The following is a 25,980-nucleotide window of genomic DNA, read 5'->3' on the forward strand; positions in this document are numbered from 1 at the left end:
AGGAAGCAGGTGACATGCATGGCATGTTCCTGGCACTTCACCAGCAAAGTGTGCTCTCCAGGTGGTGGTCCGAGAAGGGTCGGCAAGAGCAGATCACTGTTGTGTTGAGTTTGGGCTTTGTCCTGAAGCTGGTGTGTAGAGACTGAAGGATTGTAAGCAGCAATGGCAAAGTTGCCTCAGTTGCAGTTGGAAGCACAGATTGGGAAGGCTTAGCCTGGACCCAGCTGAAATACTCTGGGTAAGAAATAAGGGAGGCTTCACTAGGCCACAGCTGTGGGATGGGAAAGGAGGCAGTGGCTGCCAGAAACATTGAGCAGTTAGAGTCCAGAGCTTTTGGAGAGCAATTGGAGGCGGCCAGTGAGAGACAGGGAGGTGTCTGGGGGTGGCTGTGGGTGATGGTCTTCCTGGACATAGAGGAAGCAGGTGGAAAAACCAGGTTAGAGGCAGAAACAATGTCTAGCTTTTGGACACGGCGTGTTTATGGTGCCTGTGGGAGGACACCCAAGAGAAGAGAAGACAGCTGGGTGCTTGGTCTGGAGAATCAGGGAACTGCAGAGAGCTCCACTGGGGGTGGAGCCTGATATTTGGAATCAAAGGCAGAGATTATTAACTTCAGATAAAGCTCAGTGAGGCTAAGCAACTTGTCCATAGTTACATGGCTATGGAGCAAGGACCTGAACTCCAGTCTTTGGGGTTCAGGTTCTGTGGTGCCTGTGAGCCTCGGGTCTCATGCTGATGGCCCTGCTGCAGCATCTGCAAGGGGAGGAGGCTTGGGGAGGAAGAAGCAGGTGTCTGAATATATGTTTGTCTCCTCTTCGTGTGCCTTCTGCCTGAAATTGCATTTGCCCGGAACTCGCAGGCGGGGGCATTTCTAGGTGGCTTGGAGATCTTGAGAGATGAAGCAAGAAGATTCTTGTCTTTTGGTAACCACAAGCCCTCAACTGATGTGCATTTAGCACGTTGGTGGTTGTCAGCATGTGAGGATTTTTTTTTTTTAAGATTTTATTTATTCATGAGAGATACTGAGAGAGGCAGAGATGCAGGCAGAGGAAGAAGCAGGCTCCCCACGGGGTGCCCAATGTGGGACTTGCTCCTGGGACCCTGGGATCATGCCCTGAGCTGAGGGCAGATGCTCAACCACCGAGCCACCCAAGTGTCCCAGCATGTGAGGATTTCAACAACCATGAAGTCGACTGGGATTAGGTCTGGAGAGGCTGGTACTACCATCACAGCTGCCTCAGGGAGTTGGGAACTGAGGCACCGGGGACCCCTCTTATCTGGGACCCCTCATCTCCTTCCTTGCCTAGTAGCTTCCGCCCAGCTTCTGAGCTGAGGTCTGAGAGGCCTCAGTCCTGGGTGTGACCTCTATAGCCGAGGAGAAATGGGTGTTCCAGCTGGTACCCTACAGAAAAATCTTGTCTTAGCTCCAATAATCACATCCTCAGAAAAATGTGCCTTGACTCCCTTCTAAATCAGGCCTTCCTACCTACTGTCTCTCAGGGGTTTGTTTTGGTTTTATTTTTTGACGTGTATATTTCTCTCTCCCACTAGACCGTAGGCTCCAAAAGACCCAGACTGGGTCTGTTTTGTCTCCTTGGCCTATTTCCTAACTCCTGACTCATATTTGTTAAATAAATGAATGAGTGCCCCCTAAGACCCAGGCACCAGGCCTGGCAGCAGAGGCAGCTCTTGTCTATTTACTGAATATGTTCCAGAAAGCAGAATGTCACTTTCAATTCTGCAATTGGTGGTGATAGTTCGGGGGAGGGGGGGGGGGTGCAGGATGCACTAGGGGGTTCCTTCCCCCACCCCGGAAACAGATGGTAAAAGCGCTTAAAATATTGCTGCTTCCCCAGCACCCTTCTGTGCCCCCACCCTATCGCACCCGGCACTCCTTCCCTGGGCTGAAATGGGCTCTGGTAGACAATTCTTCTTTCCTCTAACTCCAAGCACCAAGGCGGTTGGGATGAGAATTCCTTATTTAGCCAACTGTTTTCCCTCTTCTCTCCATTCACTTCCCAGCCTTCCTCATTCCTCTTCAACTTGTGCTCACACTTCTTTTTTAATGTTCCAAACACCACTTCTCAGGCTATGGCATAACTCCTTGTACTTCTCCCCAATAGCAACACATTCCTACTGTGTGCCAGGCACTGGACCAGGCCAGGAGTGTGCAGGGGAGAACACAAGTGAACAAGACATGAACCCCACCCTCCAGGCCTCACAGCTGATTGGCCAAAGCAGGCCAGTCTACAATCTCAGAGTAGAGCGAAGCCCCACCTGTCTGGAGAACCAGGCCAGGGCTTGGGGAAGTGGGTGGCTTTTATGGCAGGCAGTTAAAGGCTTTTAGGAATCCTTTCTGAAAAGGTGAAAGACATTCAGGTGGAGGAAACACAGAAGCAAAAGCACCATTGGAAGGAGCTGGACGTCTGTGGGTAAGGACCAGTAGCTGCAGAATGTGGAAGATCACGTGTAAAGGCAGGTGGGGCTGTTCACCAACTCTTGAATGTCAAGGGTGTGTGTGTGGCTGATCTGAATCCAGTGGGCAATAGGGAACCATTGAAGGTTTGTGAGCTGTGGAGTGACAGACTGTGTTTTACAAAGGTGAATAGGGCTGTGCTGAGTCAGGGAGGCAGAAGCACGGAGATGAGTAGGTGTTGTTCCCTTGGTGGAGAGGAGCACAGTAGGTGGGCCATGGCAGTGGGGCAGAAGGAGTTGATTGTTCCATGTGATAACTGGCTTCTCCTAAACTGCCCCTTCAGCCTGAGGTTGGTTTGCCTTTTCACTTCTCTTTTTGTTTTCTGGTTTTTTCCCAGTTTAAGCAAAGAAGGAAATTCACGAGAGTCCCCTCCTCCAGCCTGGCTCTCTCTTGGCTCATGTTCTCTTCTGCTGGCTCATGGCATCCGGTACCCCCTCTGTGGGGTCTCTGGTTGAGATCTCTCTTTTGGCTGCATCCATACCTTCAGTTGTCCGTCCCCAGGGTCTGGGAGCTGTGCCTGAGCAGTCGGTTTGCCAATGAGTCATAGAAGCAGTACTGATTTATTCCTAGGAGTTGTCTGTCACCAAGGGACCTACCAGACGAAGGGAGACCCTGCCCTTCCCTAAGGGAACTCACCTTGAGTGAAGTGGCCTACAAGACCCATACTAGTGAAACCGCTAGAGACCTGTTGAGGGTAGGAGCATTCTCTCAGTTCAGAGAGGATCAGTGAGCCGTCTACTCCACACAGCTGGCAAGTGCAGAAGGTAGAGTTTTGCTTCAGTCTAGTGCCTCAGACATGACACTAGGAGAAGGGAGAGCTGGGCCCTGGGAGTGGGTCGTCGTGCTAGGCCTCCTTGATGGGGGGTGATGGGGTGGGAGCAGTTCACCCAGAGAACCTCTGGAGTTTTCTCCAAGCAAAGAGGAGATGTGGAGTCTGGACCCCATTTTCCATGCACCTCCAGGCCTCTAGACAAATAGCCAATTCGTTGTCATTGTGACATTCATAGCACTCGCGAGGGGCCAGGGTCCCAGGGGATTCCCAGGTTCCGCAGGTGACTCGCTGGGCTTCTGTGATCTCGTAGGCAAAACTCGCTCGGCCCTCCCCGGGGGCGGGGTTCCAAGCACCCTGGCTCGAGCGGGGTCCCCCCAGGGTCGCTGAGTCTTTCCCCTCTCTGGCCTGAGACGCACCATGGGACAACTGGTCGCCAAGTTGATGGGCATCTTCGGGAACCAGGGTAAAGGGCGCACAGTGCGTTCAAGCGACCGCTTTCATCCGGCTGCCACCTGGGGCTCCCCGGATCTGGGGTTGGGGCGGATGCGCTGGGGGACCTCGGGCTCCGAGGGTCCTGCGTGGACCTTCCTTGCAGACTCCGCGGTCTCCTCTGCCCCCCTCCCCGTCCACTCCTCGCCGGCTCCTCGCGGTGGCGCGCTTCGGGGCACCCCGGAGCGCAGGGCTGGGCGAGCCTCGGTCCTCCTGGCTGAAAGCCGCCGCCGGTTTCCTGCGATTGCGACCTCGCGCTCGGCTCTTCCTCCAGGGCCCCTTCTCTGGGCAAGCCCAGGGCGCCCCGGATCTTTCGGACAGCCGCTTTTCTGGAAATGTGGAGCGAGGGAGGCGGGGCGCAGCTCTCACTTCCACTGTCCGGGAGTGGCGCGGGCCCCCGGGGCCCCCGGGGAAGGAAACCTGTCCTGGTAGAGTTTTGTCGGGGAGGGGTGCAGGGCAGCAGATGTGGTCCAGTGGGCAGAGGTCTCCTAGCTCTCTGGAAACACCCATCTCCTTCCTGGGAAGCCCGGTGGGGCACTCAGTCCTTTGGTCACTGAGTTTGGCCCTGACCCTGCCCTTCCGCCCTGGATGCCTCCAGAACACAAGGTTATCATCGTGGGACTGGACAATGCAGGAAAGACCACCATTCTCTACCAGTTGTAAGTGACTCTCTGATGGAAGGGGTGGGGTGGGGGGCGTCGGTTGGATCTTCCCACCAGACTGACAGACATTTGGACCAATCACTGAAGCCCTTCCCTGGGTTCCCTGGTTTTCCAGTAGCCGGGAGTAGTGATGGGGGTGGAAAGCTGGCGTGATCTTCCTGGCATAGTGGTCCTTCAGTTCTGTGGCCCCTCGCCTGGCATTCGAATCCTGGTCGGTATGGGCAACCCCAATGCTCCCTGTCATCCACCCTACACCACCCCCGACCCTTTCAGACCCGGTTGCAGGCCAAACTTTCAGAAACTGACTTCTCTTCCTGCCTCCCTGCTCTTGGCTCCCTCTAGCGGCAGGTCCCTCCCTTCTGACTCCTGCACCCCACCTTTGCCTCTTAACTTTCTCCCTTTCTTCAAACCCAAAGGGGAGGGCTAGTTTTGAGACTGGCTGAGCTCTGTGGCTCCCAATCTAGCAGAATCTGGCTGAGTAATTATCCATCGGAGTTTTTCTCAATATCCACTCTCTGGATGGCATCTCTCCCCCCTTGGAGCTTCCAGAAAGTGATGACTTAGGAAAATCTTCTCCTGAAAAAGAAATATATGTAAATGTTTATTTTAAACCAGAAAAGCAGAGAACATTGGACATTACAGGCACATACAGGGAAAAGTTTCCCGCCCACCCCCTGACACCCAGGTCTCCCAGGGGCACTCCCTACATATAAATATGTGAGTGCTTTCCCTTTTAAAGAAAGCACCTCTCCAATAACCTTCGCTTGTATCCGCCTTCTTTTCCCAATCCTTTGCTACTCAAGCATGGTCCACAGACCAACAGCACTGGCATCATCCAGAAGCTTGTAGGAAAGGCAGGACACTGGGCCCCAGCCTAGACTCACTAGATCCAAATCTGCATTTTAACAAGACTCCCAGGGGATTCAACTGCATATGAAAGTTTGAGGACACTTGCTCTAATGTGACTCCCCTCTGGGGGGTGGGTTTCCACACCAGGCTAGGACTTGGTCTCTTGCCTGCATTTCCCTGTGCCCAGAGCCTTGGCCAACTTTGGCCGAGTTGTTCTGAGTTAGAGGCAGCCTGACTCTCGAGAGCATAGGGGTGAGGGGCCAGAGCTGAGAGCTGGGTGGGCTGAGTGTTTGGTGTCTTCTCCCCCATCCCAGCCTGATGAATGAAGTGATCCATACATCTCCCACCATCGGTAGCAACGTGGAGGAGATTGTTCTGCAAAAGACACACTTCCTCATGTGGGACATAGGGGGACAGGAGGCTCTGCGCTCTACCTGGAACTCATACTACTCCAACACAGAGGTGAGTGCAGCACTGGGGCCAGAGGGGCCTCAAGGGTAGCTGTGTGACATGAGCCAATCACTTAACCTCTCTGAGCCTTGGTTCTCCCACTTTGTGAGGTAGAGACTCTAAGAGTGACTTCCCTGAACTGTTGTGAATATTAAATAATAAAACAATAGCTAATGCATATGTTTCAAGTACTTAATGCAGCACAATGTTTTGTTAAAATTTTTGAATACCTCTTGGCAGCGTTGTCTGCTTGCTGGCAGCTTTCTGTGTGATGTGCTGCATGGAGTAGGTCCTGGGTCTCCAGGGCAGCAGTAGATTGCAGTGGTTTTCTTCCTAGAGTGAGATGGAGATTGAGTGTGAATTCCAGCACTGCTACTCACCACCTGTGTGTCCTAGAGCGAGATCTATCATCTTGCTGAATCCATCTCCTTATAGGTTTTTTTTTTTTTTTTTTTAAGATTTTATTTATTTGAGAGAGAGATCACTAGCAAGAGGAAGGTTGGAAGGAGAGCAGACTTTCCACTGAGCAGGGAGCCTGACACACGGGACTTGATCCCAGGACCCTGGTCTTACGGTGATGCCAGGACCCTGGTCTCATGACCTGAGCTGAAGGCAGACACTTAACTGAGGGAGCCACACAGCCCCGCACCACCGTCTCCTTATTTATAAATGGGGTTAACACTGGTCCCAGTTGCACAAGGTTGTGGTGGGACCTGAATGCAGTCATGAATGCCCAGGGCTTAGCGTACATAATCTGAGTTGTTTTATGTTCCCCCACTGTCTGGATGGAAGAAATAATTAACATGAGAGGTCAGGGATCACAGTGAGCTGGAGACCCTTTCATCTGAGAGAAAGCCCACCACTCACTCACAGTTCCCTTCTGCTGGCTAGTTCATCATCCTTGTGATTGACAGCACGGACCGGGACCGGCTGCTGACCACTCGAGAGGAGCTGCATAAGATGCTGGCCCATGAGGTAAGGCCCCTGAGGTTGGGAGAGAGCCTGGTGGACTAGCCGTGTGACCTCAGCCTACTCACTTGGCCTCTCTGAGTTTCCTTCCTGATCCCCCAGTGTCTGCGAGCTGCTACCCCAGCTAGTTTATCCTAGATGAAGGGCCATAATGCCCTCAGCACAGTTGATTGCAGAAGCTAGAACTGCTGGTTCAGGTATGATCCCACTTCTCACCCACCCTGGAGCCCCCAGACAAGTCCCTTCACTGCTCTCAGTTTCCCCAAGTAGAACATGGGGAGGATCACCAAATTCCTGCCTCATAGGACTGTTGTAAGGATCACATGAGCTGGTGGGGAGGCATTCCATGAGGTGTTGATGTTGGTGGATGTGGTTGCCCCATCCCGCTCCCACCTGGACATGGGCCTCTCTTGCAGAGACAGCAGAGGAGCTAGGGAGGACTCATGGGGGGAGGCGGAGGGAGGCTAGGCCTGGCAGGCTGACCAGGGCTGGGCTCCTCTGTCCACAGGCTCTGCGAGATGCTTCCGTCCTGATCTTTGCCAACAAGCAGGATATGAAGAACTCCATGACCACCGTGGAGATCTCTCAATTCCTCACTCTTAGCGCCATCAAAGACCACCCATGGCACATACAGGGCTGCTGTGCCCTCACCGGGGAAGGGTTAGTGGCTGCCCCACCTGGACCTCCAGGGTCTGGCCCAACAAATGAACAGCTGACCATCAGAACCTTCTCCTGTTTCTCTCCTGTCAGAATCTGGCTCACTGTTAGCTCCTGGGCCAAGTCAGTTGAGCACTCACTTAACAGCTGAGATGCTGTGGGTAAACGGTGAGTGAGATAGCGTGGCTGCTCTCAGGAGGCTTATTCTAGTAGGGGGAGAGTCACCTCTCTCTAAGCACAAACATTTTAGGTACTGAGAGGTGCCATGAAGGAAGTGAGATTGGATTAAAAGTGATAGATGGGGCAGGGTTGGGTCTGATTTAGCCCTGGTGGTCAGGGACAACCTCTATTAGGAGGTGACCTTTGGGCCGAGACTGGAATGGAGAGGAGCAGTCATGGGAAGACCTGAAGGACAAGTCTTCCAGACAGAAGTCACTGATTCTTTCCAACCTTGAGTTTTCTCATCTGTAAGGAGGAAGATGATTATCCTACTCCCTCTTCGAGTTTCTGTAGAGAGCAAATGGTATCATTTATTCAACATGTATCGAGCACCAACTTTGTGCTAAGAACTTTTCTAGGCACTGGAGAAACAGCAGCAAACAAAACACAAACCTCCCTGCCCTCATGGAGCTTACTCGCCAGTGGGAGGGAGCAGACAATAAACAATTAAGAAGAATTGATAGTAAGTTAAAAAGTGGTGAGGCTTGGAAAAGATCAAGTAGGAAAGGGAGATTGAAAGTATGTGGACAAATGTTGCAATTTTAGATGAGGTACCAGGAAGGGGCCACCAAGAAAGTAGCTGCTGAAGGACGTGATGGAGTGAGGTCACGATCACATAGAAAGAGCTTTGAATCAGGCCTGGAAAAAAAATCTCTTTCCTCTTCTCTCTCAAGTGGGATCACAGCAGGCTGGGGACCTAGGTGTCTGGAGACTTTAGGCAGGTCTGCCCAAGGACCCACACATTTCTCGTAGTGTCCTTGCCATTCCCTGCCCCAACCCATATCCATCTCCTCTGCTAGACTGTAAGCCCCAGAGGGTATGTCTGTGTTACCCAGCTCCTAGCTCCTAGCATAGGACCTGATGCATAGTGGGTACTCAGTCGGTTTATATTTGTTGATTGGGAGATTGGGTGAAACCAGTAACCCCAGCTCCTAGCATAGGACCTGATGCATAGTGGGTACTCAGTCGGTTTATATTTGTTGATTGGGAGATTGGGTGAAACTTTGGTGGTCCCCTCAATCAGCTCTGAGTTGGGGCTGGGGCCTTGGAGGCCGTCATCCTCACAGGATATATTGATCCTTGCCGTGTTCCCTCCTCTCTGCAGGCTGCCTGCGGGGCTCCAGTGGATGCACTCTCAGGCCACCGCCAACTGATGTCCTGACCTGAGGCTAACCAAAAACTTTGGGGGTTTTGCTTGGCCTTCATGGGTGGAAAACCCAAGTGACTATTATTTTTCTACGATTCTCTGATGGCCACTGGGACAGCAATGGATAGTGAGATTGCCACAGTCCAACCCTGCCACTGAGTGGCTAGGCTGCCCACCCTGAATTGCTGCAGATGGGACAGCAGAAGAGCTGCCCTTCACTCAGTGGAAGCAGGCAAGCTGTTGGGCACATCAAGGGATCGGGAAATGGAGCCCCATCCCCTCAGCCCACAACCCCTTCGAGGAAAAAAATGGGTGACAGAGTTAAGAGACCCCTGGAATTGGTCTTTATTTCCTGGGACCACCCCCCGCCATCCCTTGATTCCTGCCCCAGCTTTCTGGCCCCTTAGCCATCTTTGAGCAAAGGAGATTCCAGAAAGGTGAAAGGACAGGCTCAGGGGAAGTAGGGGAGAGCCAAACACTGGTGGGAAGGGAGAAGGAGAAGGATGGGACATCCCAGGCGGAATAGTCCCTTGCACTGTGGGGAGTTCCACTCTTCCTTGCCTTTCTGTTCCCTCTGAGGTGCTGGCTCTGACCACAGCTTTTGAGTGGTGAGCTGTCCCATCCCCTGCCCTCCAGTCCTTCCAGTGTGAATCCCACGCCTCCCAAACGTCTTCAATTTCCACAGTGTGCCTGTCTCGATGGTCTTTTGTAATGATTTTTTCATTGTTTTAGAGTTTTTTAATACAAGTGTAATAAATGCCATTGAAAACTGCTCAGACAGCTTCTTCTGTCTGTGCTTCAAACTGGCTTTTGGTTTTTGTACAGGGCTCTCAGGTAAGGGGAAATCCTCCGTGGAAATGGAGGGGGTAGTGCCTCAAGAGTCCATCTGGCCAGGGGCCTGGCTGACTCTTTGGTCCTGGGCTTTACCACCCTCTGCCAGGTAATTGACTCCTGGTTTGCCAGGGCTGGGATCTTTTGGCTCCACCTGGGTCCAAGGGTGCGAGTGGTTTGATGAGGACTCCTGGAGGAGGGGAGGAGGAGCCCTTAGGGATTAGAGGCCCAGGAGTCCAATCTAGGTAGAGCTGGAGACAGGATGGAAACCCAGGCTGTCCATCTGTACATAGGGAGCAGTGCTGTTACCCCATTAGACCTGAGATGGTCCTGGAGTCCGTGGGTTTCTCTCCTTCCCAAGTCAGGCAGTAGATATCTTGGGGACAGTCTGGACACGGTTGTAGAAGGCCCAGGATTTCTCAATCCTGTGGTTTTCCTGAGGCATCAGGAGAAAGAACTCTGCGATTCTAGCCATTTCTATTCAGATTCTTGGTTCTTTTCATTAGGTCGCTTTGATACAGACCTCAGATAAAAATGCAATTTAATATTCCCTTACACTACAGAAATTCATTCTAATAAGGAGCAACTGGCGTGCTGGGGGTATAGCTCAGTGGTAGAGCATTTGACTGCAGATCAAGAGGTCCCCGGTTCAAATCCGGGTGCCCCCTCTCGTTGTTAGCCTTTTCCTGTTTTTCTTTGTTCTTCGGTCCATCTCTCAAAGTGCCCTGGCAGGGACGAGGGGGTGTCACCTCGGGCCCTGCTACCCCCTTTTGCAGACAGGCGAGGATGGAGTCTTGGCCACGCAGAACCACGCGCTCAGCCCGCGTGTGTGTTTACAGGTGGGAAGCAGCGCCAGAGCGAGGAGCTCCGGGTTAAGCCCAGGTGGACTCCGGCAGCGCCGGGGCCGAGGGCCGGGGAAGGAAGGCGCAGAGAAGCCTGCCTGAGAGTGCAGGACGGAGAGAGGGGCGCCAAGAAGCAATCCAGGGGCTCCGACGGGGCAGGAGAGGGGGACCTCGGCACAGGGAATGTCCCCGAAACCAGGGATCGCGAAGGATCTCGAGGGATTTCCCCTCCCACATTTCCAAACTGCATTTTGCTTTCACCGTCAGTAGAGATCTGTAGTCCAGAGGTTCGGGAAACAAGTTCTGTGTCCCGGCGAGTAATGTTTTGAGATTCATATAATTTCCAGCTTTTGTAAACATCAAACCTTACTTTTGAGAAGCTCGGCACGGCGCCTGCGCGCTACAGCACTAAGAAGCTACTACAGCCAGACGTCAGCAGAGGGGGTATAGCTCAGTGGTAGAGCATTTGACTGCAGATCAAGAGGTCCCCGGTTCAAATCCGGGTGCCCCCTTGGCAAGAGTTTTTCAGTTTTCCCTGGGCTACACGTTCTTTGTTCTCCGATACTTTATGTAGACGCTGCCTTCGCCCCCTCTCTTTTGGGCAGACGACAACTGGTGCACGAAAGACGAGAGTGCAAGAAGCAGGAATTCTCAAGCAATGGCTCTTGAAATGTGATCCCAGGACGAGCACCACCACCTGGGAAAGTGTTAGAAATGCAGATTCTCGGCTTCTTCCTAGAAGTATTGAATCAGAGACTCGGGGGGTGACGCCTAGAAATGTGTATAAGCCATCCAGGTGATTCTGATGTACACTCATGTTCTAGAGGCTCACATTAAAAAAAGAAAATTTACACGTCGCTCTCTTCGAGTTATTTCCAAGCTGCTGTTTTCAATCTGAGCCCTTAGAGACCTTGCAAACCAGCCCGCGGCTCGCCACGTGGCCGCTAGAGGGCAGCAAGAAGCCGCAGCTGCAGGCGCAGGCCTCTTCCTAGAAGAGAGTCGGCAAAATCGGGATTTGAATTAGACACCAGGAAGAACTTACAGCCCGGCCTTGCCTTGTCCCGTTGTAAAGGACTTAGCGTTTAGGGCTGGAGGATGTCGTTCCTGGATCTAGAGGAAGGAGGAACTGGGATTCTGAGAGATTGAGGAGTCTTTAGTTCTTGTTTCCCTTCTCAGGTCCTGTCTTTGTCCCCAGTGTCAGGGAACTCCCCACCCACCCCCACCCACCCAGCCCACACTGTTCCTTCTTCTGTACCCGCCCGGGTCCCTCTTCCTGGGGAATTCCTCAAGGGCTCTCAGCGTCCATCCGCTACCTGCCTGCAACTGTCTAGTGCTTAGGCCCCAGCCCCTGAGGAACCAAGTGCCCCTCACCCCTCACACTCCCACCCTCCAGGGCTCCCAGCTCCTTGTCATCGCACGAAGTAGGTCGGGGGCGGGAGGGGGGGGGTGGGGAGCGGCGGGGAACAGGCACCTCTGTGTCCTGACCTGATTCCCTGCCGTCTATTAAATCTAAATTGCGGGTATTTTTATTCTGTCCTGGAAGAAAAGGGAAAAAAAAAAAAAAAAAAAAAAAGGTGATCTCTCCCCCGAGTCTGTCATAAGGTGGTGGCAGGTGGGGTGAGACGGCTTCTTGTTCTGGAGCTGGTTTTGAGGATTGATTGGGACCCTGAGCAGGCCTGGGGTCCCCAGAGAGAAGGGTGGTCTCCGTTACCTTCTGGGGGTGAGGGGAGGTCCGGGCTGTTTTAAAGTAGGGGTAAGCCAGGCCCCCTCCCCCCCTTAGGCTGGTGGGCAAGATGGTGCTGGAAACGGGGGGTGGGGGGCTGGGGGGCGTGACGGGGAAAAAGGGAGAAGAGTCCTGGGGAGGAGAGTGGAATCGGGCCTCTGTCGGCGAGAGAAGCTGGGCGGTGGTGGGGTGTCTCTGCTGCTAGGGGGCGTTCCTGGGGTGAGGATGGGCATCGCAGGCCCCCAGAACTCCGAGGAACAGTCGGAAAGTCGGGAAGCCCGGGAGACCCGGGGGGCAGGGGTGCGGTAGGGCGGGAGTCCAGCGCCCCGGGGACGGGCGCCTGCCTGGACCGGGGGGGGGGGGGCACTCCCCTCCCCCCGTCTCGAGTCCGCGGTTTCCCAGGGGGTGGGGGAGGGGAAGGGAGGCAGGAGCTGAGGTGCGGGGTGGGGGCCGCCCGCCCGCTGCCCTACTCCGCCCCCAGCCCCCCCGCACCACTCCCGCCCGGGGGAGCGCTCCGGGAGGGCTGGGAGGGCCGGGGAAGACTCGGGGAGCGCTCGGGAGGCGCCGCGCCCCCCGCCCCGCCCCCCGTCCCCGTCCCCGTCCCCGTCCCCGTCCCCGTCCCCGTCCGCGCTCCGGGAGGCCGCCGCTCCGCTCGCTCGCCGCCTCCTCGCCGCCCAGCCCTCGGCGCGCCAGCCCCGGGGACCGCGCCGCCCGAGCCGGGCGCCTGCCTGGCGGGGGCCGGGGCCGGGGCCGGGGCCGGGGCCGCAGCGGCCGGGGCGTCCTGGCGCCCACCATGCGGGCAGAGCTGTGGCTCGCGGTGCTGGTGCTCAGGGAGGCGGCCCGGGCGCTGAGCCCCCCGCCCGGAGCAGGTAGGACCGGCCGGGTGGGTCGGGGCGGGCCGGGGCGGGCGTGGGCACGGGGCAAGTCCCCGCGGGCTGGCGATGTCCGGCCGGGTGGGTGGCCGCGGGGACTCCGCGAGGGCCAGGAGCTCCGTGGGCTGTGGCAGGTGGACAGGGACCCACTTTCTTAAACACATGGGGTGTGCGAGTGAGGCTGGAGGCATGGGTCCCTGACGCCCCCCACTCCTCCTTTCCTCCTGGAAGGACACTGGAGGGACCCCAGTAGAGGGGGCTACATATGGCAGCGGGCTCTGGCTCCACAGGACGGTGGGGGAGTCATAGGGACCCCTGGCCGCACTGAGGGAGGCTGAATTCTGATGAGATGGGGAATCTGGGGTGCCCCCTGCCCCAGCTTTGCCTCCTCTTCCCTTCCATCCGGCTCTCCACCCCAGCCCCAAGCTGACCCAGGTTGGATCTGAGTCCGTTTCTGATTTGGGGGCTGGGTGGGAGCAGCCAGGGGGTGGTGGAGACCCAGCATCTCTCCCAGAGGAAGCTCTGCAGCAGCCGTCCTACTGCCTTCCTCGCCCTGTTTGGAGCCTGGAGAATAGTCCTGGGCTCAGGAAGAAGCAACTTGCAGCTCCCCCATTCTCCAGTCTCCAGGATCCTCCTGTCACTCCTGCTCTGCCCTCCTGGTGGACTTTGGCCGTTAGCTGCTCTGGTTCTGGAAAGCGGAGGGCTCCTATTCACACACTCCTCTCCCCTATACCCGTTCACAGTCATCTCTCCTGCCTGGAAGTCCTTTCTTAGGTCTACCTTGAGTCTCTCATAAAAAGAACCATTTTTCAGCATGCAATTTTGCATTCCCTTCCTTTCTCCTCAAACACCCAGACCTTCTCTGGGGTTGGAGAGGTGGGTAATTTGCAGTCTAGCCTCTTGACAGAATTGGGAAGATAGAGCATTATGCCTCACTGACATAAGTGTCCTTTAAATGGGATAGAGCAGGGGCACGGGGTTGTTCAGGGAGATGCTGTAGTTGGACTGCTGTGTCTCTGGGGTGTGCTAGCATCAGACACAGCATCAGTGACAGCGTTCTTGACTTTAATGGTCCATGGATGCAGCTGAGACAGGCCTGAGTCCCTGTCGAGGAGGAGGGTAGGGAAGAGTGCTGAGGGTGGAAATGTGGGCAGAGAGCAATGGAAGTTGGTGTGGCAAGAGGCTGCTGGTACAGAAGCACCAGTCTTCAGGTAGACCACACAGAGAAGGGCCGGAGGCTTAGCTTCCTGTCCCGGCATCTCACTTGCTGTGTGACCTTGAGCAAGTTACTTTCCTTCTCTGGGCCTATTTCTCTACTTAGAAAGTGAGGCTGTGAGCAAAATCTTTGACTCTTAGTGGTGAGATTATGAGAGATTTTTTTGGTTGTCTTTCCTTTTTAGATTTGTGTTAATATATGTGAGTAACTGGTCATTCAAAAAAATATATATATATAAAGGAAGAGGTGGGACAGGTCAGTTTTTGAGGTCCTTTGCAGCCCCAAACCTGGTGAGATCTTTTGAACTCAGAATGTGACTGGGATGATGAGGGAGGGCTCTGGGCCCCAGACTGAATTGGAAGAACCATGGAGAGGTTTGGGGAAGGGGAATTGGGAGGTCAGGAGCCTGTGTCCATGGGGGTGGGTGGGTGGCCAGCCTGGGGCCTGGCTTAGGACTGCCTCTTCAGAATTAAGTTGGGGTAGTAGACACCTGGGGAGGCCAGAAAGTGAAGGGGCAGGCAGAGACTTGAATCAAATCTCTAAGTAGAGGACACCGTGTCTTCTCAGCTTTGCCAGAGACTCAGCCAGGAAAAAAGGACTTTCTCTGCAGCAGGAGAGATGGGTTGGACTTAGGGAAGCTCTAGGAAGCTGGGGGTGGGGGGTGGAGGGGGCAGCTGCTGACTCTCAGTCCAGTGGTGTTTTTCACCAGGCCTGGCTGGTTTGGAGGAAGAGTGTGTGTGGGGGGGGTGGAGGGGGCGGAGGCAGGGGTGGGCTGGGGGGGGCGAGGGGGTGTCTTCTGGGAAGAGATGGGGGAGTAGGACATTCTGGGGGAGGCCATTAAGGAGGGACAGCCTGGCTCAGATCAGTGATGGAGCCCTTGAGCCTGGTGGTGAAAGCGCAGCGGGGAGCAGGATGTGAGGGGGTGTCATCCAACCCCAAGGCTCCAAGCTCTCTGGGCTGCAGTTGCCTCAGGATTGGAACTGAGGTCTCCCCTCCCTCTTGATGGGTTGGTTGGTTTGGTGGAGCCTTGAAACTTCATCCATCTTTAGAATGGGAGCAGGAGAAAGATGAATGACCCAAAGATACAGTCGGGAGGTGAGGACAGGCCACTGAGAGGCTGACAAGTAGACACACAGGAAGTTGGCCTTAGGATGCACGGGGTATGGCAGGGGCAGCAGGGTCTGGCCCGAGAGGAACCAGGGCTGCCTGGAACAGACAGAAAGAGGCAGCTGGAGGCCATGTCTTTGGTCTGGGAGGCAGGAGATCAGGCCCACCACTAATCCCTGGTGACCCTGGCAGCTTCTTCCTTTCTCGGTATCTTGGTTTCCTCCTCTATAAAATGGAGTTTGGACCAGCTCGTGTCCAGGCCCCCTCTAGTCACGATTCTGCTTTCAGCCTCCTTCTTGCCCACCAGGCACTTCCAAGCAAACGGAGACAAAAATCTGAACTCTTTACAGTGGCCATCAGATGTCTCCCGCCATCCCTGCACCTGCTCTCACTCTCCTCAGGCCGAACCCTCAACACTCCCGGGCTTCAAGTACCTGGCTTCTCTTCCTCCAGGTCTCGGTTAGCTCAAGGGCCACCTCCTCTGAGAGGCCCACCCTGATGGCTCTGCCCAGCGTAGCCACAAAGCCCAACCCTCTGGTTTGCCTTAGAGCACTCATCACCGTGTCACCTTGTCTTATTTGCCACATTCTTCATTCATTCAATCGCTTCTCGGACTTTTGGCTAAGATCAAGTGCATTCATTCACTCATTCATTCACATGTCTTTTCCAATTAGAATCTTCATGGGCACAGGGGTTGTGTCTGCCTGTTCACTGTTGTTACCTCAGCACCCAGCACAATGCCTGGCACACAGTAGGGTCTCAGTGAATGTGTTGAATGAATGAGTGAATCCAAGGTGGTCACGAACCTCTCCCTGAAGGGAAACTCACAGAGAGCCAAGCTCTTCTCTCCTCTCCTCTTCTCCTCTGACTGCTTGGTGTCCCTTCCTGCCATTTCTCTGTGACTCCCTCGCTCTCCCCAGGGAAGTGTCCTTGGTGGGAACCTCTGTGGGTTTCCCCAGCAAGAGGATGCCATTGGGGGCTTTGTAACTGGGATGCAGGATTTCAGCTGAGGCTCTGGAGACTCTCAAGCCCCTAGGGAAGTCAGTCCTCACATAAATCCTGGGGAAGGAAGGGGGGCTTTGCTGGGTGCTTTGCATATGTTATTTTATTAAAGACCCCCCCATTTTACAGGTAAGGAAACTGAGGCTTAGAGAGATTACATAATTTGTCCAATGTCACAGTCAGTAAGTAGTAGATTCAGGGTTCATCCTCGAGCTTGTATGATTCCAAACCTCTGTTCTTTAATTGTTGTGGTATTGCAGTGCAGTTTCTAGCGGGCCTGTGCTCCAGGGGAAGGGTTTTCTCAGCCTGTGGATCTCAAGTGCTCTGAGCTTTTGAAGATTCCCCCCTCCCTCCCTACATCCCTCTCTGTCTTCCTTTCCTCCTTCCCTTCCCTCCTCCTCCCTCCTTCCTCTCCCCTTTTTGACTCCCTCCTTCTCTTCCCTCCGTCTCTCCCTCCCTCCCTCCCTTTCTTTTTTCTCTCTGTCCTCCATATGTGCTGACTGAGCATTTGTGCTGTGTTAGGTACCTGGAGCCTACAGATTTGCAGGCAGCAACTACATGTTGGGATCAGGGCTGGGATGGTGCACGTAGCATTTGGGGTGACAGGGGAGAGATGTCAGAGGATGCTTTGGGAAGAGGTACCATCTCATGGGACTTGAAGGATGAGCAAAAACTCATCAGAAGGGTTCATTGGTTCATTTTGGAGCAGAGTGGTCCTGGCTGGAAAAGCCCTATGTGTGAGGCCCTGTGGCCAGAGGGAGTAGGACTAGGTCCTGGGGAGGACTTTAGGGAGACAGAAGGCTGGAGGAGAGGGCAGGGATCCAGTCTCGAGGGCTGTGGTGAGCTGGAAGCACTGGAGAGATGGAATCAAGTTCGTCCTCTAGAAAGGATGCCCTGGCAGGTATGTGGGAGAATAGCTCAAGGGCTAATCTCACGGTCGTTAAGAGTGGAGGCCACAGTAGCTACTGGACTGAGTGGTGGCTGTGGGGCAGGAATGACAAGCTTGGGTGGTGGGTAGGATGAGGCTGGTTTGGCCAGGCACGACATGACCTCCTGAAGGCAACGTGTGGCTTATTGCACTAGAGCAGGGCAGTGGCACAAGGAGGGGTCTGGGCCATACTGCTGGGATGCCCCTCCACGTGCCAGGGGACATAGTCTCCTAGTACAGCTCCCAAGATTCGCCCAGTGGTCCCATCTTATATTCCAGTCCCTCCCTGGGCTTTCCCTGCTCCTTAGGAAACAGCCTAGGACCGCCGGTCACCTCGTGTTGCATTTGCCGTGGCCTGAGCAGACTGAAGTCAGTGTGCCCTGTGCACATCTTGCCATGGCCTAGTTGCATGACCTTGGGAGATTCCTTAACACCTTCACGCCTCAGTTCCCAATTTGTACAATAGATCTAAACCCAACCCCGATCCCATGGGGTTCCTGCGGGGAGTAAATGAGTTAATGGATTTCAAGCATTTGGAAGAGTGCTAGCACCAAGCAAGCATTCTTGAAAAGTTAGCTGTAATTTTTTATTCTCCCTATTGCTATTGTGATGGCCCACTAGACGGCCGGCGACGTGAGGCCATGAGTGAATGAACAAGCAGACACATGAACAAGAGAGCGCTTTGGGCACTTCTGGCCATCACTCACAGGCAGGTGTACTCACCTGCGGGGACGTGAAATGGGTGCTGAGCAAGTGAAGCTCTCTAACCCAGGACAGAAGGTAGAGCAGAGAGTGGCCGCGGGTTGGATGGCTTTGCGACACATGTGTGAGCGCTTGCGCACATGGAGAGGAGGGCCGGGACCTTTTAGGCAAGTCCGTGTGCACAGGCACGTGGGCTCCTACACACACATGTGAGCAAGCAGCTGTGTTGGCTCCTGCCACAGGCTGAGGGGGTGATGTCCTGTAGCCAACTGGGAGGGGGAAGGGGGGCAGGGAGACAGATGTGGTGGGGCTTGAGAGGGTCAGACTCAGGGCTAGGGCAGGGCAGGGCAGATTCCCGGGCAGCCTCCCATTCTCTCCAACCCCTTCCCTGCCTGCCTTCATGGACCTAGGCCCTGAGCTCTCTGATTATAAAGCCTTCTCATTTTGAGTTTTGTACTGCATGGTCATGGCAGCCTGTGCGATAGGCATGACTGGCATCCCCATTTTAGTGATGAGGAAATGTAGGCTCACAGAGGTAAATGGATGGGTCCAAAGTCACACAGCCTGTGGGTGCAGGTGGACCTTCCCTGACCCCACCTCTGGTTGGCCCCCCGCTTCCCAGCCCTCTTCTCAGACCTAGGACTCCCACTTTGCAAGTACCCTGCTGTCTCAGCTGCAGGATCATGATGCCTGCCAATCCTCGGCATCCCTTTGCAGATCAGTTAAGCTCCTCCACTTGCTCTGCACACGTTCCTTTCCTGTTCTGGCTCTGGCCCAGGCCCGAGGGCTGCTTGCGGCCCAGCACAAACAGTTCAGTCTCCAGAGGTAGCTGTGGGCCCCACCCGAGAGGGGCAGGACAGCCCTGGCTTGGGGTCTGAGCCGTGGGCAGGCTGCCTTCCCAGTTCTGGGATAAGGCCCATCTCAGCCAGTGGGCAACTAGGGATAGGGGCCCCAGGACCGCCCCTCTCCCCACCTTCTCCAGAGCATCTGGTTGCGATTAGGGGCAGAGAAGGGAGAGGGGGCCGGCAAGGGTCCAGTAGGCACCAGCAGCCAAGAATGACTTAATTGGATAAAATGTCTAATGACAAACCAGGGCCCCACAGCAGAGTCCTGGCCCCAGCCCCAGGTCTGGTGCTGGCCAAGCCTTGTCTCAACCTCTGTCCTTGATGGCTTCCAAGAGTTACCTCCAGTATTATGTCCTCAACTGTACAGTGATTGAGCATCTACTGTTTGCTAGACACTGAGGATACACCTTTGCAGAAGGTGGGGAGGGTCCTGGGGGAACTGGTCTACCAGGGAGACAGGCATGTAGTTACACCATTGGGGGATCTAGGAGAGAGGGTTACATCCAGGAGCTCTGGGGAGGGGTTGGGGCAGGCAGAAGTGGAGAAGGACATGTGACCCAGGGTGGGCCTGAAGCTGATGAATATCACAGGAAATATCAGATCCATATCTCTGGTGATCTATGTCCCATATACATGTCCGTCATAGTGGTGACAATTGCAGTGACGATATGAGACACATCTTTTGAGACACATCTTTCTCGAAAGGAAAAGCCTGGTTCTCTGACATTTAGAATATATTTAATGACCTAGAGGAGACAGAAGAGAACAGTGAGTCTAGGAATGGCTGCTAAATGGCCTGTGTGCGGCCGTTTTCCAATCCCCTGCCCTGGCAGACATTGTTAATTGATCATGACAATCTTTCCTGCTGCACACAGATGGAGCTTCCGAGTTTGTCTCAATTAGAGTGCTCCTAGCTGTCACTAATCGATTGGAGATGACTTTTGAGATGAAACCTATTTGCCATCCTTGATGGTGGCTAAGTTCCATGTTTTATGGAGAAAGGGACTCGCCCAAGGGCTTGCAGGTAGTCACAGGGCTAAACAGTGGTCCCCATCACTGGAGACATCTTCGACTGTCACAATCTGAGAAGAGATGCTACTAGCATCTAGTGGGCAGAGGCCAGGCTGCTGGACATGGCTGTGATGCTCAGAATAGCCCCCACAACAAAGAACTCTCCAGTCCAGAATGTTGATAGTGCTAATGTTGGGAAGCCCTGAACTAAAAAGAACTCTACTTTCTCGCTTCTAGTCCCCGGAGTCCCCTGGAAGGTGAGATTATGTGCCATTTCTGGTTAAGAAATAAGGAACTGGTTAGGAATGTTCCAGAGCAAGTGGTTCTCACCCTTGTCTACAGAGTTTGGTTCAGGGCTTCTCAAAAGCTCCCCTGGGGATCATTTAAGCCTCCTAATGCCCAGGCCACACCACAGAACAATTGTATCAGAACCTTTGGGGTGGGACCCAGACAAGGAATTTTTACAGTTCCGCCAGTGATTCTAGTGTGCAGCAGAGGTTGAGAAGAATTACCCCTTTGGAGGTTCAGAAGTTATCTCCATCCTTAACGTGTGTGAGGTTCTGTAACCTCTGTGAGCCCCTGATTCCCGTCTGCAAAATGGAAGTATCATATCTGCTGCGAAGGGTGGGGTGAGGGACTAAAGGTGTGCTGTGTGCAGAGTGTGTGGCATGGAGCTAGCCGTGGCTCTCAGTGCCTGCAGGGTATCTCCTGCCCGGGCAGGTATTCAGTGATGGCACAGTGTTGGGGCCTCTGCTGAGTAAGTGGGCCGGTCCTCTCCTTGGACCTCTGGTCTGACTGCTGGCATTCAGTTTTCTGTCTCCTTTTCCCAGGTCAGGATGCAGGCCAAGGCTCTGGATGGGCTGCCAAGGGGTCCACACAGGGCTGGAGTCGGAGAGCCCGGGAGAGCCCTGGGCAGGTGTCGGAGTTGGACAGGACCCAGCTGAGCCAAGACCCGGGTGGGGGCACCCTGGCCATTGACACACTGCCAGATAACAGGACCAGGGTTGTGGTGAGTGCTGGGGGAATGTGGAAGGGGAGGGAAGTGGTGGTGGGGGACCCCCCAGGTGCCCTATGTGTACTTGCCAGAGGCACAAATCACATATCCTTTGGGATAGTCCTTGGATGTCAGCATGGAGAGGCGGATCCCAGGGGAGGGGATGAGAGCAGGGCCCAGCCTTGGAACATAAAATCTTTGCATCTCTGAGCTTCATAGATTGCCTACCCTTTTGTGAACCCAGAGAGGTAAAGTGACTTGTCTGAGGATGCACAGCATGTGCACTGGGTTCCTGACACTGCCTGAGGCCTCTGCTAAAATGAAGGTGGCCTTATGAGTCACATCCAGCTGCCAGCTCAGACCCTTCTCCCCTTCCCATTTCTTTTTTGTTTTTAAAGATTTTATTTAAAAACAAAAGATTTTATTTATTTATTCATGAGACACACACACACACACACACACACACACACACACACAGAGGCAGAGACACGGGCAGAGGGAGAAGCAGGCTCCATGCAACATGGGACCCTATCCTGGGTCTCCAGGATCACACCCTGGGCCGAAGGCAGCGCTAAAATGCTGGGCCACCGGGGCTTCCCCCCCTTCCCATTTCTGCATCATTTACAAACTGCATAGCCCCAAAGGGTTAACAGCTGCAGAGGCTCAGGCTGCTTAGCCTCCAGGCAGGGCACGGAATAGAGAAGGCAATTAGGGAGAGTCTCCTCTGCCTGGGGCAGTAGTGAGGTGGTGGTGAAGGGAGGCCAGCAGGGTCAAGGCTCAGAGGAGCGTTGTCTACCCGCCCCCCCCCGCCCCCGCCCCCCCCCCCCCCGCCGGCTTTCTTTAGAGGAGGCTGATGGGGGCCTCTGTGTCTGTAGGTGAATCTGTCACCATGTGTGCGTGTGTTTGCACGTGTGTCTGAGAATTTTTGTGTATTATGTACGCTTGCCTGTGTGTCTGTCACCGTGGGCTGTCTCTGAGTATGTGTGATGAATGCATGTGACCCTACAAGTGTGAGCGTGCCCCTGGCCACACGTGTAGGCATCTATAGCTGAGATTGAATTCCTAGGATGCAGAAAAATGATGACATAAGAAGCAACAACAGGATGTGCTTCTTGGCATACATTTCTTTATTTTATGTTCAAGAACGATCTTTTTACTTCAAGGAAGTGCATGCAGATAGTCAAAAAGGTCAAATCGTGCTGAGGATGAGAACAAAGCGCAGCAGAAAGCCCGCCCCTCTGCACCTGCCCGCCCCTTGCTCTGGAGGCGCCCCTGGGGGCTGCTTCTCCTGGTGGTTACCACCATATTTCTAAGTAATTTACTTATGCTGTTGCCTTTTGATTAACTCATTTAGACATTATCTGTTGACTACCTGTTGTGTAGATGAAGATTTGTCTTTTATATACTCCCTCGAGTGTCATCCTACTCTCAATATTTTTGTTAAATCCATATGCTCTGCTTTACATGATATCTGCTTTACATGACATCTTTTTACATGATAATCATGTAAATATTGTTCACCACTCATCCAAGCAGGAAAATATCATTGTTTACTTTCTTGTATAATTTTTGGTTTTCCAAAAGTTGGATCCTTGCCCCAATCCCCGTTTGCTTAATTTTCTGTACTTAACCTTGGCTATATATTTTTATATATCCACTGGCCTCAAATAGAATTTTTAGTGTGGTCCAACCTGTCTGCTTCCCTCCCCCACCCTTGGAAACCTCTCTCCTGTGGCCCTGCCCCGACCTGGGCTGGCTGCTGGCTCACTCGCCCACCTGTCCACCATGGGACCCCTCTCTCTTCTGAGGTTGGAACCCCCTTATCTGTCTCCTGTTGGGTGCCCTATTTTCTCTCCGGTTGGAACTCTGTGCCTTCTCTTTCCTGCTTCTCCCCCTTGTTTGTTTAGCTTCTTAAAAAAGGTTACATGGAAAATTCTTTAGAGAGCTCGCATGTCTGAAGATGCCTTTATTCTATGATCACACTGATTGATGGTCTGGCTGAACAGAGAATTCTAGATTAAAAATAATTTTCCTTCAGAAGTTTTCAGGCATTATCTTCTGGCTTCCAGTGTCACTGTTGAGAGGTTTGATGTCATTCCTACTCTTGTTCTTTGTTTATAACTGCTTTCCCCCCATTCTGGAAGCTTTTGAGGGTAGAACCCCAGCATTCTGAAGGTGCAGTGATTTGTCCTGCCTCTAGCTCTTTTTTCTCCTGCCGTGCTGGACGTGTGATGCAGTATTGCAACCTAGGACTTGCATTCACCAGTTCTGGAAAGTCCTCTTGTTTTCTTTGAAATTCTTCTCTCTGACTATCCTTCTTTTCTTTCTTATCCTTCTTCTTTTTCTATAATTCCCTTTGATTAAATGTCCATCTGAGGGATTGACCCTTGAACTTCCTTCTGTCTTCTATTGTCCATCCCTTTGCCTTTGTGGTGGTGGTCCATTTTCTGGGAGATTTTCTCAACCTTTTTTTTTTTTTAAGATTTTATTTATTTATTTATTTATTTATTTATTTATTTATTTATGAGAGACACACAGAGAGGCAGAGACATAGGCAGAGGGAGAAGCAGGCTCTCTTTTGGGAGCCCAATGTGGGACTCCATCCCAGGACCCTGGGATCATGACCTGAGCCAAAGGCAGATGCTCAACCACTGAGCCACTCAGGTGCCCCCCTCAACCTTATTTTCTTAATGTTACTGATCTTTTTTCCTACTTTCATATTTTAATCTCCAAGAGCTCTTTATTATTTTCTGATTTCTTCTCATTTTAAGGGAAAAAAAGCATTGTGTTCTTGTATCATGGATGTGATATCTTTTCTATCCTAGGATATTTTTTTCAAAGAGTTGATTTATTTATCTGACAGAAAGCTAGAGTTAGAGAACCACAAGCAGGAGTGGGGGAGGAGGAGGAATAGCAGAGGGAGAGGGAGAAGCAGCCTCTCCACTGAGCAAGGAATCAGATACCCGGCTGGATCCCAGGACCCTGGGATCATGCCTTGAGCAAGGCAGATGCTGAAATGACTGAGTCGCCCAGGTGCCCCTGTGTTAGGATATTTTATTTATTTAGTTAGTTATTTTAAAAAGATTTTATTTATTTTTATTTATTCATGAGACACACACACACACAGAGGCAGAGACATAGGCATAGGGAGGGAGCAGGGTCATAAATGCTTTGAACTCTCCCTCCTTCTGCTTCATTTCGATGACTTCTTTTTCCTTTTACCTCAGGCTCTGACACGGCTTGGCACTATTACTGATCCTGTCTTTATTTACAATTTTGATATTTGGTTCATTATGGATTTTCTTGCATTCATTTCTATTCTATTTTAAAATAGTGCATTTAGGACACCTGGGTGGCTCAGTGGTTGACACTCTGCCTGTGTCTCTGTTTCTCTCTGTGTGTCTCTCATGAATAAATAAATAAATAAATAAAACCTTTATAAAAAGAATGTGGGCAGCCCGGTGGCTCAGCGGTTTAGCGCTGCCTTCAGCCCAGGGCATGATCCTGGAGACCTGGGATGGAGTCCCACGGTGGGCTCCTTGCATGGAGCCTGCTTCTCCCTCTGCCTGTGTCTCTGCCTCTCTCTCTCTCTGTGTCTCTAATGAATGAATAAATAAAATCTTAAAAAAAAAAAGAATGCATTTAGATATTCTCTGGCTTGATGGCTGAGTTTGTTGGTGCCACTTTAAATGTTGTACCTGAGGTCAGAGCCCCCCTGCCTCACCTAATCTCTCTCTGAGATGGAACCTGGTAGCACCTCAGAGAATTAAACCCCAACTCTCTTCCCATTCTGCCCTGTTTTCTCCATCCTGGAGAACCAGGGAGCCATAGAAGGCCTGGGCAGGAGAGGAATCCTGGGTAAGGGAGCCGCCAGACATGCTTCCCTCCCCCCAGCTTTATTGGGCCATCAGTTAAAGAATTGATACTTGCTCTGGGCCAGATGCCATGGTCAAAGGGCCATGTCCCAGTCAGTCCATGCAAAAAGGATCTTGCAGAAGAGAGCCACAGAAATGTGGACTTCTGGAAGCAATTGTCTGTGGACATCCAGAAAGGGCAATGGGGATCATTAAGAGCCAGTATAGACTTAATAATTCTCCCAGAACTTAAAAAACAATACAGGGGCGCCTGAGTGGCTTGGTTGGTTAAGTATCTGCCTTTGCCAGGTCATGATCCTGGGGTCCTAGGATGGAGCCCCGCACTGGGCTCCTTGCTTTTTCTCCCTCTCCCTCTGCCCCTCCCCATCCTTGTGCTCCCTCTCTAATAAATGAAATAAAATAAAATAAAGGAACACATAAATTCTTGGGCTCCACCCTGGGATGACTAGTTCAGATGACTAGTTCAGAAATGTTGGAGATGGAGCATGGGAGTTAATTTCTTTAAAAATTCCCATGTGGGCTCCTAGGTGGCTCAGTGGTTGAGCGTCTGCCTTTGGCTCAGGTCGTGATCCTGGGGTCCTGGGATCAAGTCCCACATTGAGCTCCCTGCAGGGAGCCTGCCTCTCCCTCTGCCTGAGTCTCTGTCTCTCTCATGAATAAACAAAATCTTTAAAAATAAATAAAAAAATACACGTTCCTGTGTGATTCTGATGGTCATCTAAGTGTGGGAACTTCTGATCTGTATTATTCCAAACCAATTTTAAAATCAGTTACTAGAATGATCAGCAGAATATGAAGTTTTCTCAGGTGCCACGTGGCTGTACTTGACTACATGACTTCCGCCATCCCTGGAGCATCGTGGCCCCCTCCACAGCCACACATCTAGAGTCCATGTGAGGGAGCAAGCCCCCACCTGGCAGGAGACACCTCTGTGCCCAGCTCTGCCTGTGAGACAGGAGGATCAGATGTCTACCTTAGCTGAAAGAGAGTTCAGATGTCAGATTGGGATCCAGAAGACTGCCTTGGCAGGCTGAGTGATAGTCGGCTTCGTGCCAGATGAAACTACCAGGATAAATATAAATCCTGGCACTTAAGTTTAAAATAAGGTGGGAGAGATGTGGCTTAGCGACAGTTCATGAGGAAAAGATGTGGGGCTCCTCACCGCTCGTGGGCTGGAGATGAGTCAGGAGTGTGAAGTGGCTGCCAAGGACGGAGGTGGGAAAGCTGACTGCGTTAATGGAAACTGATGGAAACCCACAGAAACCTGGGAACCAGTGCTAGGGCGCTAGAGACCATATGGGGTATTTCTTGGCCTGACCATAAGCTGAAGCTCTTTTAGATG

General features: G+C 52.9%; 2 protein-coding genes and 2 non-coding genes across 5 annotated transcripts in view; all 4 read left to right on the plus strand.

Moving 5' to 3' along the window:
* Positions 1 to 3,557: 3,557 nt before the first annotated feature.
* ARL5C (ARF like GTPase 5C) lies at positions 3,558 to 9,463 on the plus strand. 2 transcript variants are annotated; one of them, XM_072747342.1, is made up of 7 exons: positions 3,558 to 3,711; positions 4,336 to 4,396; positions 5,563 to 5,710; positions 6,590 to 6,673; positions 7,176 to 7,327; positions 7,418 to 7,492; positions 8,649 to 8,767. In XM_072747342.1, exons 1-6 carry the CDS (start codon positions 3,666 to 3,668, stop codon positions 7,473 to 7,475), a joined length of 549 nt encoding a protein of 182 aa, XP_072603443.1. In that variant the 5' UTR covers positions 3,558 to 3,665; the 3' UTR covers positions 7,476 to 7,492; positions 8,649 to 8,767. The 2 variants fall into 2 exon arrangements, with proteins under 2 accessions (XP_072603443.1, XP_025851571.2); XM_025995786.2 differs by lacking the exon at positions 7,418 to 7,492 and having other exon boundaries at positions 3,560 to 3,711; positions 8,649 to 9,463.
* Positions 9,464 to 10,117: 654 nt separating this feature from the next.
* On the plus strand, positions 10,118 to 10,189 carry TRNAC-GCA (transfer RNA cysteine (anticodon GCA)). Its single transcript has one exon. It is a non-coding gene; the product is annotated as a tRNA-Cys (tRNA).
* Positions 10,190 to 10,803: 614 nt separating this feature from the next.
* On the plus strand, positions 10,804 to 10,875 carry TRNAC-GCA (transfer RNA cysteine (anticodon GCA)). The gene has a single exon. It is a non-coding gene; the product is annotated as a tRNA-Cys (tRNA).
* A 1,831-nt stretch (positions 10,876 to 12,706) lies between these two features.
* PLXDC1 (plexin domain containing 1) overlaps positions 12,707 to 25,980 on the plus strand; it is a 60,865-nt gene continuing 47,591 nt past the window's right edge. Inside the window, exons 1-2 of the mRNA XM_025995787.2 lie at positions 12,707 to 12,955; positions 20,600 to 20,778. Coding sequence (XP_025851572.2) covers positions 12,880 to 12,955; positions 20,600 to 20,778 — 255 coding nt within the window. The 5' untranslated portion in view covers positions 12,707 to 12,879. The remainder of the gene's footprint in view (positions 12,956 to 20,599; positions 20,779 to 25,980) is intronic.

Source organism: Vulpes vulpes, chromosome 2 (genome assembly GCF_048418805.1).
Source record: "Vulpes vulpes isolate BD-2025 chromosome 2, VulVul3, whole genome shotgun sequence".
Classification (NCBI taxonomy): domain Eukaryota; kingdom Metazoa; phylum Chordata; class Mammalia; order Carnivora; family Canidae; genus Vulpes; species Vulpes vulpes.

Bases quoted from the DNA above. Each gene is read 5' to 3' on its own strand.
- ARL5C (XM_072747342.1), top strand. From the start codon at position 3,666: ATGGGACAACTGGTCGCCAAGTTGATGGGCATCTTCGGGAACCAGG. The intron at 4,397-5,562 runs GTAAGTGACTCT...CCCCCATCCCAG, and splicing joins ACCACCATTCTCTACCAGTT to CCTGATGAATGAAGTGATCC. The intron at 5,711-6,589 runs GTGAGTGCAGCA...TCTGCTGGCTAG, and splicing joins CATACTACTCCAACACAGAG to TTCATCATCCTTGTGATTGA.